At 38.8% G+C, this 15,942-nt stretch overlaps 1 protein-coding gene across 3 annotated transcripts in view; it reads right to left on the minus strand.

The window, feature by feature from the left end:
- Nucleotides 1-9,615: 9,615 nt before the first annotated feature.
- The window catches only part of NR5A2 (nuclear receptor subfamily 5 group A member 2), an 86,732-nt gene continuing 80,405 nt past the window's right edge, over nt 9,616-15,942 (minus strand). For all 3 annotated transcript variants that reach the window (XM_075038861.1, XM_075038859.1, XM_075038862.1), the window contains one exon: nt 9,616-10,771. In XM_075038861.1, the coding sequence (XP_074894962.1) occupies nt 10,524-10,771 (248 nt within the window). In that variant the 3' untranslated portion in view covers nt 9,616-10,523. The remainder of the gene's footprint in view (nt 10,772-15,942) is intronic.

A 15,942-nucleotide genomic window follows, 5' to 3' on the forward strand; every position in this document is an offset into this window, starting at 1 on the left:
TAAATTTATTGATGTCAGTGCTGATTGTACGTGCCAATGACCAAAGTATTGTTGCAGCTCTGACAGTGGTAATGTGTGGTCTTCCTGAAAATGTCTTAAGTTATTATGTGTATTACTAGAAACTGCCATGTATCCCTCTTTAAAAAGAGAGGCTAGTCTTTGAAAATCAAAAGAGTTCATTTTTTTTATCTATTAGCTTCACAAGGAGTTCCTTATAACCACTGACCCAATGAGCCAAGAACCTCCATCAAATGTTTCACTTAATGATGTCTTTTATTACAGTTCAGCGACCCAATATACTGAGTATCTACGTGGTGAGCTAAGTGCCTCCGAAAGCTCAGCAGTAAAATTTCTGCGCATCAAGTGCTGTAGAAATGTTCTCCCTTGACTCAAGTAGGCATTTTTTTAGTGTAGCTTAGAAGAAATTACACAGTAGCAAAACAAATTAGGAGAATCTGTGGCCACAAACCTACAGGTAATAATCAAAGATCAGTGTGCTCAAGAGAGATGTTTTACCATGTGTCAATAACACCAAGCACATCTCTCTGCTCAGAGCTTCGACAGCAAATACAGAATGAGACCTCATTCCTCCACTCTTGGATTGATTAGCTTGTACAGTTTACATTTTGCAGTGTGCTAGAGTGACCAGAAACCAAATAAACTGTCTTATGTGAATGGGCTATGGAAATAAACTTTTTTGTAATGAAGTGAATTGACTGCCCTGAGTCATTTTCAGCTTCTTTCTTTGCACTAATTGGAATGAATTACTTTGCATTTCTGTTGTGGCTTTGCACAGCTTCTCCTAAAGCCTTGCCTTTTAACTTTTCCATTCTAACTTATCTGTGCAACAGGTCTGCTAACTACCTTTTAACAGCTCAGCCTGTAAAGGGAGGAAGATCTCCATCAGCAGTGTCTCCTTGGTTGTACCATCATGTGCGTGCCATGTAAGTGCTGCTCAGAAACCAGCCTGGGCTGGGGCACAGAGATCCTTTTGTAGTTTCCGCATTGCATGCTGCTTACGGGAATGAGGCATGGCAAAGGTCTAAAACTCAAGACTTTTATTTCTGGGGAAGTTCAGATCCTTAAGGTCAGTTTTGTAATGCAAGCTCAGTTTCTTGGAAAAGACCCCGCTTAGTTTTACGTTAGTAAAAGATGTGTATTTTGTTTCATGTCAGAAATAGGAATTCAGAGAGTTGAAAAACCTTTGAAGACTGCTACAGCTGTAATTGGTGTGTTTTGTCTTGGGTGGAGAATTTGAAAGGTTTATTTCGAGAATGTGCACTCTTAAAGGCAGGAACTGTTACTCATCTGTGTTTGGAAAGCAGCACCAACACAATCTGCGTAACAATAATTCTACAGAAGGCTGAAAGAACAATTAAAGAGTGGAAATAATGATCTAAGGGAGGAATGCTTAACTTAGCACGCTGACAACCACACATCGTGCATTTGGGGAAATCAGAGGAGAGAGAGAGACCAAGAGAGTTGTTAGAGAGGCTAATACTCTCAGAAGAAATGTGTTGAAATCTCTGCTTACATTTGATTGAAATGATATCAAATAACTTGAAGAAAAATCCTTTGAAACGGAAAGAGGGAGTTTGTCCTCATTTGTGTTTCTTCCCAGGAGAACTTGCCTTGTTCTTTGGTTCTTTCTCTTTTCTTCCTTAGTACCTTGGGATAGGGGTAGTCTGTCAATAAAACACCATCCCCAAAGCCAGGCTCTATTTGTGGATACCAGGAGATGCGCACAAAAGCTGCCTTCTGCCTGGGAAATCCAACCTTTCAAGGCTGCCCCTCTGGAGCTGCCTGGGTGCTCTCCAGGCAGCCAGTCTCCCTTCAGCGTGGATACACCAGTAACATCTCACGTCCTGATGGCACTTCTCTACTATTTCTCGTGTTTGTTACAGGTTTTAAACGTTATTGTGACAAATAACCATGTTTCTGGAACAGCGCAGGATGTAGGTCAGCCTTGGCTGTGTGTTACAGGTGGGAAGATTGAGGCAAGCACATCCTGGGGATTTTCCAGGATTACAGGCAAGTTTGCAAGACTGAAGAGAATTAAGGATTCCTGGGTTGTCTGCTCTGGATCTTCAGGAACCATCTCTCATACAAGCTGTACTACAGACCTGAGCCTCAAATACCTCATGACTAGCAGGCCTATCAAAATACAACAATTTTTAATTTTTTTTTTAAAGAAAAAAGTGGGGCAAGACTTTTTGCTCTTTTATCTGTCTTCGGGAACGTGTCAATTATGTCTGTACATACACTTTTTTCTAAAATAATTCTTTAAACTACAAACAAATTATCATTTTCTTCCTGGCTACATTAGTTTGTATTGTATTACTTAGGGCTTTCATGAGAAGGCATTAAAACAAAGCAGAACAACTACAAAGTAACTGCCAGGAAGAAAACAGGGTTTTTCTAGTGTCCTTGGCCTCAATTTTATCACCCTAAAGTGATGACTTCCTTTCTGGAGCTTTTTTCTTGTTTTGTGTGTATTATTACTGTGTGTAGTTGTTCACATGAAATCAGCCTCCAGACAGTGCCAAAACTTGAATTTAACAAATAAAGTGAGAGGTAAGTCAGGGTGAAGCTTATAGCATCAGTACAATGATCCTTTTAATAAATCAATTTTAGTCTAAATATTTGAAAATATCTGTTATTGAAATTCTGCTATGTTCCTCACAACTCCCACACTCAATAAAAGGACAATGATTCTGCATTATTAATTACTTCCAAGTAAATAAATGGGGGAGCATAGTTCTAGAGCAGCAGATAATCTCACTAAATCTACCTCCTCTGTCCGTTCACGGGCTGGGAACCCATGACACCAATGTGCTGTACTGTCACACACGGAGCAGCCAGGCTGTGCAGTGCTCACTTGCAGCGAGTGCCCCTGCTAACTCATTGGAGTTGTTGCTCCATCCTGAACAGAATATTACTGAGACACTCTTGATGCTGCTCCACCAGACCTCCTCAGGACCCTGGCCACACCAGGTGAGGTGCCAGCCAGTTTTTCTGACAGCACAGAAAGGCGTCTTATATCTGTCACCCCAAATAGTACAGTGGGGTTTCTTTTTAGTTTTCTTTTTTCCCTGCAGGATGCCCAAGGGGTAAAGTTGTGTCAAAGTTTGATATATTAAAAAAAACAAAGAAAAAAAAAGAGAAAAATTTTGTTCCCTTTATGCTTTTTGGCAAAGGCTGTTTCCTTGGTTATGTCAAATATTGCTAAGTGTGGTGTTGGTGCAAAAAAGTCTGTCTTAAAATAATCTAATCCCAGCCCTGGTGCTGCTCCTCTGTTTAGATTCCAGTATTAATATTTATGTGCCGTTCTTGAACTAAAATTCTTGGATGTTTCCTATTTTCTCTCTGAAAACAATGTTTGGTAAGAATTGTTGATTTTTCAGGTCTGTGGAGATGGCCATTGTAAGCCAAGACATAGTGGACTGACTGGTGACCTTGTCTTGCTTTTGGCTGGGGTTTCTTCAGCCTGGTCTGACCAGGTCCAGCAGTCGCTTTCCTGTTTTGACATTTGTGGTCACTTTGCTGCTTCGAAACACGCAGACAATATAGTGTCCTTGACCTTTCCCCCTCCCCAACTTATAGGTTACTCTTCTGAAAATCTTGATGCATTGGGTAAAGTTGACTTGTGAGTTTTGTTTGTAATACAAAGAAAAGGAAAATTAAAGCGGAAATGTGTAGCATGAATTGGGGTGGAGGCAATCTGAGTGGTATGAAAGGAGTGGAAAGGCAGCAAGAGGCTCACGTGAAGAATGAGGGCTGTCACTGGGAGGGAGTGGGGAGGATCAGCTGGGTTTTCAGTAACATAAGTGAGCAGAGGAGGGAGACTAACATAAAGAAAGAAACAAAAACCATGAGATGCGCACCAGCCCCACCTTCTCATGGTCAGCACCTCTTTCAGCTTCAGTGTCTAAGGTTCTGTATGCAAAGACATGCAGGACTTGGGGGGAGCTTGCAACTGCAAATCCAAGCGTTGTGGGACTCATAGCAACGTCTTCTTAGGAAGAGCAGGACATTGCTGTAGAATACTGTAGAATTTGCGACGTGAAAAAACAATTTGACATAGTGTGTGAGGCAGCTATAGTGTTGGATTTTAAATAAAAACATACTCCAATAATAAGCTTCTCTTTTCACAGCATGAGTTGAATGAATTGATTAAACATATTCAATCAATTACTCCATGCCATGTTTTTTATGTGAAATTTATATACATTCTAAAATAAAACAATGTTTATTAAATGAAAATTAAAAACAATATCACTTGCTGTGGCAGGTCCCTAAAATACATAAATGATAATTTATTCAGGCCTTGTTAATCTTTCAAAGTGATGATAATAATCCAGCATATTTTATTTAGTTTTTTTCCTTTGGATTAAAAGTGAATCAAGATTAAATATTTATGAAACATAAATATCCTCGTGTCTCCTCCATGCCTATGTGCTTCCTTTTTATTTTATTTTCTTTTGGAGCTTTTCCTCCCTTGTTATCTCTTTTGCTTTCTACTGTAGTTTATGGACTGATCATAATAGACATTTACAATACTCCATATTTCTTACTGTGAAATTCAAACGCAGGCGGTCCTACAGGCCTCCTTTTAACACACAGCTGCAATGTGCTGCTTTGCTATAGGAAGCAGAGCGCTTTGAAGAACTTCCCTTCTTTGATACATGTAGGTTGAGATCAAGTCGTAAAGAGCAGGACAGCTGTAGTGATGTAGTGCAAGATATAAACGCCACAGTACTGATCAGAAAGGCCTACCTCACTTTTCCGTTATTCTGCACCAACGCTCTTCTGTTTACACGAGTGGAAGGACACCGCTGCGAAACAGGAATCAAACCACGCAGATGACTGAAGGTCAGTGTCCCCCAGGGAGCAGTGCCTCATGAAATATTTTATATAGGAACAGAAGTACTGGATGTTTGAATGTGCTTTCGGAATTCCCATAGGTGCCATGTGGTGTGTGTGCATGTGTCTGTAGGCATGCCAGCAGCTGCTGAATGGCCATCAGCAGTTTCTGTTGTACAAACAGTGACTTGTTTGGGGTGCTTCCCACAAACACACTTTATTCCCTCTGGTGCGGAGTCCCTGTTTTGCTATATAATTGCAACTGACAGCCTGGATTGGTAGTATCCAGCAAACATTCAGCAGCATCAGTCGCAGGGTGATTGACGTGAATGCTGCACAGGGAGGATCTTGCCCTGTGAAAGTTTGGTTTGCAGCAGCAGGATAAATAATTGGTGTTACTGGAAGCGTCCTAACATCCTTCATCTCAAACTGAGAGTCATCTCACCCTTTTGCAGGAAATTTACTGATCCCGAAGCATAGGAAGAACAAGATGTGAATGGACAAAATTGTGACTCCAGCGCTAGGATTTTCTACAGTTTGTTTTAGCCTGTGTTTTATTGCTAACTAATGTCAAAACCTGTAGTCCTTACCAAGGCAGGGCACTACAGCTGAGCCACCATGAATACAGACAGCATCAGGAGTCTGCATTCCACCATCTTGCTTTACCTTGCACCTGAATTATCCACTTGGGTGTACACAGGACATACATAGCAGAAACTGCCATAAGCCTGATAGTTAATCTAGGACTAAAGGAAGTTACAGTGAATAGGAAATAGGGGTGAGGACCTTATTGGGGCAATGGTGAAAACTCACCTAGTATTGCAAGTCCAAGCTCACATGCCAGACTTAAAGACCACCAATAAATTGGAGAGGGTTTTGTTCTGCAGAGGAGCAAAAATAAGAGGTTTGGAAAGTACGTTTGATGAAGGGAAGCTTTGTCTTGTCCCACTGATGTGTGCTGGCCAGACTATATCTATCAAGTAGCTTCTAGTGTTGCTCTCTTCAGCTTAGGTCCACTGACATGAGGGTGGGCATGTCTGTGCTCCATCTGAGGGTCAGGCCCTCTTCTGCCTTTATCGTTCAGCAAAGGTTTTTCATATTGTTGGCAAATTACCCTTAGAAAATTAATCTTTTCTCTACAGGGTTACGTGCAACTGAAATTGCTGGAGTGGCGCAGAAGTACTTGGGTTCATGCCAGCATCACAGGGTTATATAGCTTTAGGACCTGATGCCCCTAAAAGTTTTATCTTTAATTTTTTTGGCTTGCTATTAGTTTAATGCTCTTTGTCTGCCATTGCAGATTCCGGCAGGTGCACCTATATAGAATTTCCCTGGAAAACAACAACAACTATACTGGAGAAGGTAGAAATATTGTTAGAACTTTTGTGATGTATCTAGACTATAGGCTTCAAATTAGGGGTTAATAAAAACTGTTATTCAGTATTCCAGGAAATTGTCAAGATCACTAAGTATTGTACTGACTTGACCTGTGTTACATTGAATTCCCTCTCTCCATGTTTCCAATAAAAAAATGCAGCAGATCGTTCCAGAACTAGTGTCAAACTCAGTTAAAAATAAATCCTCTTGTAATTTAAATGTGTAGTGTATATACTAGATGTATCGCCCTAAAATATCTCTCTCATAAGGAAAACTATCTAAAATATATCAACCCTGAAATCTGGGTTGCTCAAGACCCTGGGTCTTATGCAAAATCATGGGTTTCAGTTATGATTCCTGAAAGTTAAAACAGTCCTTCCTCACCTGTAAGCCACCTAATCCTATTTGTTTTAATCTGTTTTTATTGCAAGACTGAACCAGCTTTGTTTTGTTCAAGTGCAGGATTTTTAAGTACCTAGTTATGGCCCTGTTTTTTCCCCTTGAAGCATTAACATTTGGCACCTCAGAGAACAGCCCCTTTTCAACTACCAGACAGTTCAGGGGAAGTAGTGGACTTGGTCTCAAAACAGTAGGGTACTGCTGACAAGCTCTCTTGGACCACTTCACCTCCTGCTCTCGAAATTGCAATCCAATGAGCCAGAGGGCAACTTTAGGAAAATATTTTTCTCTGTTAACAGTAACATCTGCCTCCTTGGCAGCCTCTGCTGGCCGTTGTGTTGGAAGCTGTGGGTTTGCCCCTGGCCCTGCCACGTATTTACATTGCTGAGAGGCTATCCTGAGCTCTGCTGGATCCTGTTACCTGATTTTCTTTTGTTCTGTCATTTTCCCTCTCTGATGCTTTGGCTGCTTAACTCTTCATGGGTAACATGTAAAGCAAAAATTAAGTGTGTGGTATGAGATGAAAGGTATTAATTGGAAGGTATTAACTGGTAAATGCCTTTTTGATAAGAGATTCAGCTTTTCTGATCTGTTTAGCTGTATTTATTTTGCTTCAGCCTAGGCAATTTCACCATCGCTGTTTGAGCTTTTGAAGGTGCCGCTAGCCACATTTGTGTCTTCTGCACTGCATCAAATTCTCTTTGGTGCTTATTTCTCCTGCATTTTACTCTCTTCTTCTGAGTAACTGATTTTTGACTGGTGCTTCATTTCAGTGGAATGATGTTGTTAAAGAGACAATTATAAAGTAATCAGCATGGGCATATCAATATTTATTGAAATACTGAAAAAAAAAATATAATTCCATTGGCAATGAGAAACTCCTGGCAATAACTGACATGACAATATGTATTTCACCGATACAGTAAGAGAACTTCAACTTCAACAAGTAACTCACTGCACATTCTAAGAGTTGCATGGATTTAAATCCAAGGCAGCTGCAGAACATCTGTAATACAAATAGTCAGACTTTACAGATTGTCTGTTTACAAACACAGAACAACTATAATAAACCAGCCAAAGCCAAACCCTTTCAATGTTAGTCTGCTTTTACTAATATGTCCTGTAATCAATAAGGCAGTCAGAGTAAATGTCTGATTACAAAGTAGTTAACAATTAACATGAGGGGGTTTTTTTTGGTGGGGTTTTGGGTTTTTTTTTGTTGGTTCATTTTGGGTTTTTTTGTTTGTGTACTTTGGGCAATCTGGTGGGATTCTTGGAACCACAGATGTGGGCAAATATATGTTAGTTTATCTGAAATTGTTTCCATTACATTGTATGAAAAAATCATTCTTTTCTTCTATGTCCTTATTTTAATTCTTTTGTCCTGTATATAGATAATGGTGCTATGAATACAGTTAGCAAGATTTTTTCAGCTTTTTTCATAATATTCAGTGAGATTCACTATAGCATTTCAACAGGAAAAAAAGAGAAAGCACAGAATGCCAACACTTGAAATATGCTTTGTTTTTCTTCCAAAGCGGAAAGAATGACCACACTTATCTTGTACACATGGGTAAACATATTTCATAGCCACCATCAATTGCCACCTGCATTTTCCTTTCTGCTAATTTAGTTTGTTTGAGGGAGAACACTGTTATTTAAATAATGCTTGCATGTCTGCTGCGTGGGATAAGTCAGGGAGCTGTGTTTGGTTTGCTTTTGGTATGTACAACAGTACGTGTGTTCTGTGATATAAGACTGGCATCTAGGAGTCGCAGACACTAGGCTTTGCTGTGTTTGTACCCTATGCATGGACAGAATATTAGAGCTGATTAATACGATTAAAATAGTGTGCTTTGTACTAATGCAGATGTAATAACTGATGTCTTTGGTATACAATGTATGAATGGTTGGAAAAAAAATAAGAGAAATGCACCTTTTCAAGTTCACATGAAACAGAAAAAGCTCTAACTCACATACAATAGATTTAAATAAACTACATTTAGGATTATGAAGATTTACAGACATTTAATCAAGTGAATGATTTTAATTTGTAAAGACCCTTGTGTGTCCCTGAACTATGTTCCACTAACTTGAAGACATGCTACAGTAAACACATATTTGGCTTCTTCATTCTGGCTATATCTTACATAAAGATGAAACCAAAGAACAATAAATTAGCATCATAATTGTCTACAGTGAAAACTATCATATACAATATAAATAAACTATTCAAAAGCCAGCAATCTTCATGAAAAAAAATTAAAGGATTAGGATTTTATACAGTTTCTACAAGTGATTGTGCAGCCGATAATCTTAAAAATTAAAGTAAAAATGAAATACCCCTATTGATTTTAGTGTCTCACGACATACAGTAATTAAGTACTGGTAAAATAATTACCAATTTAAAAGAAATAATAAGGAAATCACTGCTCTGCAATTTTATCACAGCTTTTCCCCCACAGGACCTAAAGAATGTAAACACTATGGTTTTGTTAATGTTAGAGATTAATACTTTATTTTAAATGTATGTTGATCCACACCTGCACAGTTACCTTTAAGGGTAATGAAATAAGGCAAGACTTATAACTGTGGCACTACATGTTAATACTGATATCTTCATTTGGACAGAGAGATAATTGTTTGTTCTTCTCTAATATTTGTTCTGCAGCAGACTTTGGCCTACATAGACATAGCAGTATCACTCTTCTTTCTTTGCGTAGAAGATGTGTATTACCTAACTTTAAAAAGAAGAAGTTTCATCAGATATTGAATGTTTGAGTTGAAATTTAAGTTTCTTAATTACTGGCAATTTTAAAGATCATTTCTTAATAAGCTCCATGGCATCATCAGGTCATACAATTCTTTTGTCTATTCTTGCATCCCTAAATGCATTTTTTTTTTAATTTTCTTTTTAGTTTTTTAACATCAGGATTTGGTGTCCTGAAAAACTTTTCTTTTTTTTGTCACCCCCCCCCCCCTTTTTTTTTTTTGGTCTTGTTTGTGATGGCTAAAATATCTCCACTTCCTTTATTTGGAAATGGCCGTGAATATATAGCAGAGCCATATTTTAGCCACTGCACTAGTTAAATATATCATTGAATTGGCTAATTTGTTTTGGAATATTTATTTTAGCTATTTAATAGCTATCCGATAACAGCAGTGGAAGAGGGATACTGCCTGATAGAACAACATGAACACGTGACAAAACAAACTTCAGAACATAGTAAGAATGCCAAGCTAACTGGATAACAGATTCTTCATATTAGCAATTTGCAGGCCTGAGAGACCGACAGTCAAAACCAGCCTCTTGGGATTTGGTGGCAATACTACATAGCACATGGCCTACGCCAGCTCTCTCTCACAGATTGTTGAATGGATGCCACATCATTTATCGCAGAAGAAGTAAGTGTTGGGTCCTCGTAAGGGTGACAGAAGATGCTATAGATGCAGTTTTGCATCTATTAGAACTGGTTTCGAAGTCCTGCTATGCAGTGAAGGAATTTAGCGCACTCAAATTCATCACTATCTTAGCTCGATAATACGGATCAGGTTTTTTCTCCCAGGTTTCTTCATATTGGCAGTCAGCAGAGTTAAATATACAAGAATAATTCTGTCCTCTTTCATGGTGACATTGGTGATAGTATCCACTGGGTAAACTCACTTCACTCCAGTATAAAGTCCTATATAGATTCCTTTGGGGATGTGTAGCATATGATTCACAGTTTGCAATACAAATACCCTGATACATCACTTATTTACTATTAGTATTTGATTATTATACCATTTTGCAAAGTCTTAAAACCACATTTTAATTAGCGTTGCTTGGAGCAGTTCAGAATATTTTTTTTTTCCTTGAAAGCAGAAGCTCTAATGGGTATAATTTATGCTCTCTTTGCATGCAGCATTTCAATGAGAAGGTTATTACACGGCACATCCCCGTTCAGGTGTTTGTAATAGAGGTATTCTTCAGCCTGCATACTGATGGCCCGGATTTCTGGTAGTCGCAGGAGAAGCTGCCCAAATTTGTCTGTTTGCTGTGGGTAATTACACATTGTGTAGTCCAGCAGAGCAGCATTCACTTGTTCCTGAACACCTTCCACAAGCTGGAAGTTCTCAAGATTTTTGACATCTGAATGATAATAAACAAAAAAAGTAACAACAATTGAGTTGCATTTTAATTCCTGTTTACGAAGGCAGTGTTTCGCTAAATGGATGGGGTTGGTTTTTTTTTCCTCCTGACAAAAGCATACTTTATAAGCTGCTGAATATTCAGTGAACCCTTTTGCCAACTTTCCTGGGAAAATGATCACAAAAGAGCTTTAGCGGAGTGTCTTGTTGAAATTCTGCATATACCTCAAATCAATTAGACACCAATGGAGTCTGAGCAAGGTCAGCTCTTTTCATAGCTTACAAAAAGAAAGGTTGAGGATTCCTAAAGTAGAAGACCATAATATATTGCTAGCAAATGAGTCCCAAGAGGAAGCCCTATCTTTAACCTAGTATGTTACCCAATTCATATAATTCTGTATTAATTTTTCTGACCCAAGGTGAAATCTGTGTCCAGGGTATGATGTAGTTAATTCTAATAAAAAGTGACAGGGTTCTTGTTTCTGTTTGACATTTTCTAAATGATTCTGAAAGCCTTTGACTTGTCTAGCCTGTGTTAATGAACCATCTGGTACACTCCAGTGAGTGCCAAAATAATCTTCCCTACTAGAAACTCTCTAAAATATATATTTCACTGACTAATGATCTTTATAAAATGAAATCATTGTCCTTTGGGTGGAATATCAGATAAGAATGGTGCCCTTTAAGCTGAACATGGTTTCTGAAATCCAACACTGATTTTTCTTTTTTGGTATTGGATAACAGGAGCATTTACATCAGCAAGGCAGGTACAGTTTGTTCACTCTGCCTCTGTTTGATTATCTTCAGTTCCTATACAGCAAGTTCAAGCTCTGGAAATGCTGGTCAGAAATAAATGCCAGTGTATTAACTCCTCATTATTTGCTTCCCTGTGTAAAAATTACTCCGATGGCATCGTCTTTCAACATGTCTGGAGAATGCAGAAGCTATTCTAAAGCTGGCAAATTACAGTGCTGCTATACTGCAGAAAGAGTGATCAAAGTGCTTTTGCCAGGAGAACTTGTTTTGGTTGGTGTTTGATCATTTATAGCATCAGTAGAGTACTGTACCACAGTTTCTTGTAATGCTAAAGCACGGTGCTACTGAGGATAACTATGCTGCTAATTCACTTTGAATAAAGACAAATCTGCTCTTCCTTGGATGTTCTTGGAGCACAGGAGTTGGGGAATTTGGCGGAATTTGGCAGAATTTGGTTCATTGTAAATGCCAGCCTTTGATTGGAGGGGAAATGAGTGTTTTCCTTTGCAAAACAGGAACACGCATTGCTGATGGATTGGGGGACCAGCCTGGGGGGCTGTGTAAATTGGGTCTTACTGCATCTTTTCCTAGAAGTGCTTTAAATAGAGCAAATATTGGTTCCTGCACATATCTGTGTGGTGGAACACAAGGGAAATGGTGGGAGGCAGCAAATATTTTCTTCAGGATGAGAGGATAGGAAGGATGCCAAGGATCCCAATGGCAGCCCAGGGCAGCACGCACAGCCTCCAGGGCCTGAGCTCCAGGCTTTGGGCAGGAGCCGTTCTGGGGTGTGCTGGCTGCCGCCTGTGCTCCAGGTTTACTCTTGCATGAGCTAGGGCAAGTGTTTCCTGCTGTGGTTGTTACTGCTTGCCTCTTTCCTGTCCCAGTTTCACTGTGGAAATGAAGCAAGTGGCTCCCGGATTTGTGCTGCTTGTTTGGGAACTGGGGACATGACCTCTGTCCAAATTTTGCTAGCTGGCTTAGGGAACTCACTAGCAATACTTAAATTGACGGCTGTCCCACAAGAATTGTCTGACCTTTGCATTATCCAGAGTGAGGAGAACTGGAAACTTCAAAGCTGCTATGCCTGGTCCCTTAGCTATTCAAACTCATTTATCCAAAGTCTTTTTGCCAGTATCTCTGGAGATCTTTGGATAATCATGTTTTCATGTATTACACTGGACAATTTCTCACACAAAATGTAGCTGTTTATTATTTTACGTACCTACATAAAAATCCCAAGGTATTTTGTAGCCAGTGTAACCTGATTTAAAAATTGGGTGTTCTAAGCATATTTTTATAAAATTAAGAAAGGAACAGTATCAACTATTACAATTATTTTAAATAGGTTGCTTTCAGATGCAAAATGCAATCATGAATGAAGTGTTAGAACATAAGAAATTCCCACAGAAAACAGGGCCTATGCTGGAGAGTAAACTGTGTTAAACAGCACGACAAAATGTATAATGATTTCAGAATCAGTATTTTTAACTTTTTCCCCTGTTAAAAATAACTTTGAACATGAGGAAGTTTTAGAAACTGTTAGCTGATTCAACCCCCTTTAAATTCAAAGGGCATCTTTCTGTTGCAGTCTGTTGTGAATCATACTGTAAGATTAAATTGTGCTGACTTCTTGGAAAACCAGGTTCATTCTCATTTTTGCTCTCTGTCTAAATGTTACTGCATGGAATATATATTTATTGGCAACATCACAAAATCAATTTTTACAAAGATCAAGAAGAAACAAAATCTGAGAACTGCAAATTTTCTGTGTTTTCCTGCAAAAGTGGTGAATTCAATGAATGTTTTATAGGGATGCATTCTGTCTTCAGCTGTATTGGTATCGTACTCCAAGTCAAAAGGAGGCATGGTATTTTATCTATATTACCCGCATATAGAGGATTGGTAGCTTCTGGCAGTAGGTGTACCTGTGCATTGTATAAGTGGTCCTATACGCTCATCACCTGCGTAGCCTGGCTGAATTGCATGGAAGTTGCAGAACTACAGAGGAAGAAGGTCTGTGTTGTTTTTTTTTTCTCATCTCAGTGGATAGTTCTTTAAATACTCATATGTGGCAACATAAGCCCTGAAGTCAGATGTAAAAACAAGTCCAATTAACACTAACAGTAAATAAAAAGTAGTTCTGGGTCTTCTATACCGTATCCAGCCTGAGGATATACTTTTAATGTACTTCCTCTACACAAATTCTTGATATTTGTAGTCAGGCTCAGTGCTTGTAAACAAGATGTTATTAGTTAACCAGTGAAAACATGTAGAAATTTTCTGACTTGTTTCTATACTGAATCAGAGACTTGTAGTCCAAATGGTTGCAGTTTAGGACATCATTACACAATTAATCTGTGTGTAGATCTCTCCAGGACTGCAATCACAGTAGTGGGGATATAGAGGTAACCTGATGACCAGTTATGTATTTTGGAGTGAGTCTCCATGAAGTAACCAAGATTTTTGGATATGACTTGTGATAAGTGCTTGCACCTCATGTAGGTTAACAATAAATGCTGCAGTAAAGCAAACAAGACAAAATGAACAGAGAGAGAGAAGTCGAAGTATATGTGCTGAGACCACTGCGTAAAGCTCTTGTGATGTTTTGTATGCTGTTAAAACAGAAGTTTGCCAAACGCAGTTTGCAATATAAATTACATAGTTATTTTTGAGAGAGAATCAGAAACTCTAGCTCTGATAAAGATGAGTAACAACAAATATGTGAATACTAAGTTATTTCTAGTAGCTCCAAGTTCTGCAGGTAGAAAAAGAAATGCTGTACAGTTTTCACTTCTGGTACTTTGTATTTAGCTGATAGTGATACAAATGTTATTAAATAATAACTTTGGGTTGTAAGTAGATGGTTTTCCTGTGCTTTGGGTTTGTTTTTGTTCTCAGTATTTATTATATAACTCTGGCTAAAGCTACGTGATTTAGTTTTCCAAGTATTTCCTTTTTGATAAAGATCCTTTGAATGCTAATGACTGAACTTGGTGAAACATCAAGCAGTGCTGGTGTAAGTCTGCTGAAGGCAGTGGTGTACAACAAGAGTGAAAGCTGCTACTGATGTGTACAGCACAACAGTCTTTTATGCTTTCATATAATTCTTTGTTCCCGTCTGCTTTTTAGAATTAGAAGGTCTCTTATCAATCTTTACATCGGTTAGTAACAATTTAAAGTACACATGTTTAAGCTTAATGCAAGAAATCATTTTCCGAGGTTTAGATGCTTGTAAATTAAATGAGTAGGAATAGGTCCCCCCTCTCCCACCCACACACCCTTTAAATCCTAGCAGCTAGAAAAAGTGTTTTGTGTTGCTACAGTAAGTATCAGTCTCTTATCTCTTCTACTTTATTCACTCAGGGACTAATTACCAACTTTTTACATGAAACAGCCTTACTGTGAGCTCACAGTGGGGCGCACATCTTTTTCTATCCTTATTGGAAAGTAAACCCTTAGGTCTTCTGGAATATATTATATGTTTTACAAGAAATAGCAATTGCTTTTCTGTCAAACAAAGAATTTTTGTTCTCTGTAGCTTACTTTTGACGATTAAGACAAAAACAGTATTATAGTGTGTCAGGATCTGCTCTGCAGTCACAGTAAAGGTCTGCCAGTATTCCCAGAAATCCCCCCATTTTGATTATTTTCTACATCTGCTATAAAGCTGTGCATTAAGCTGAAACTGCATACTACATTCAGCCTGAGGAGAGCACTTTTGCATATTTTCCCCAAAAATGGGTCTGGTCTTTAGAGGGGGGAAATAGTTAGGTTTCAGAGAGATTTTCTCCCTCTCTTATTCCAAACATGAAATACTGAAGATCTGGTGGTCTACTAATCTGTAGAGAGTTTCCCTTGGTCTGGGAATTCTGAAAAGAAAAATGAAACAGAATGAGAGATTTAAATTTGAAAAATAGTAACTCCTTAGGAGCAGCGTAAATATTTCCCAAAGGAAGCCAGTTAAATTTTACTGCTCGCATCTTTTATCAGATACTCTTTCTACATGAAGCGACGAAGAGGTGTGAGCACATGCAGCTCGGCTGCCTCTCTGCATTTTGCACCATTGCAAGTCCTGGTGTTGCAAGGATGAAATAAGATTGTGTTTAGGCTTCTCCATGGGGAGAAATTTTTCACTTTCATAAGGCTGGAAACAGTCTTACAGATACTCAAGGCAATAGGAGTCGATACCAGTCCAGGGTTGAGCTTCCTCACCCTGAATGGGCTGACAAGCCCCATCATTTAAGGACTTTATTAACCCAGCTGGTCCCAAAGCTCAGTCGCTCTTTGGAATGACTGTTAAATATGTAGGTAAAATATGATGTCTTCCAAACTCTAGTGACGGTATTTTGGGCTAGGATGGCCTTCAGGCTCATCCTCTGAGAGGTTTGTCTGTTCTTCCCAGCCAGACTGCAT

The sequence above is a fragment of the Buteo buteo genome, chromosome 10, assembly GCF_964188355.1.
Source record: "Buteo buteo chromosome 10, bButBut1.hap1.1, whole genome shotgun sequence".
NCBI classification, from domain to species: domain Eukaryota; kingdom Metazoa; phylum Chordata; class Aves; order Accipitriformes; family Accipitridae; genus Buteo; species Buteo buteo.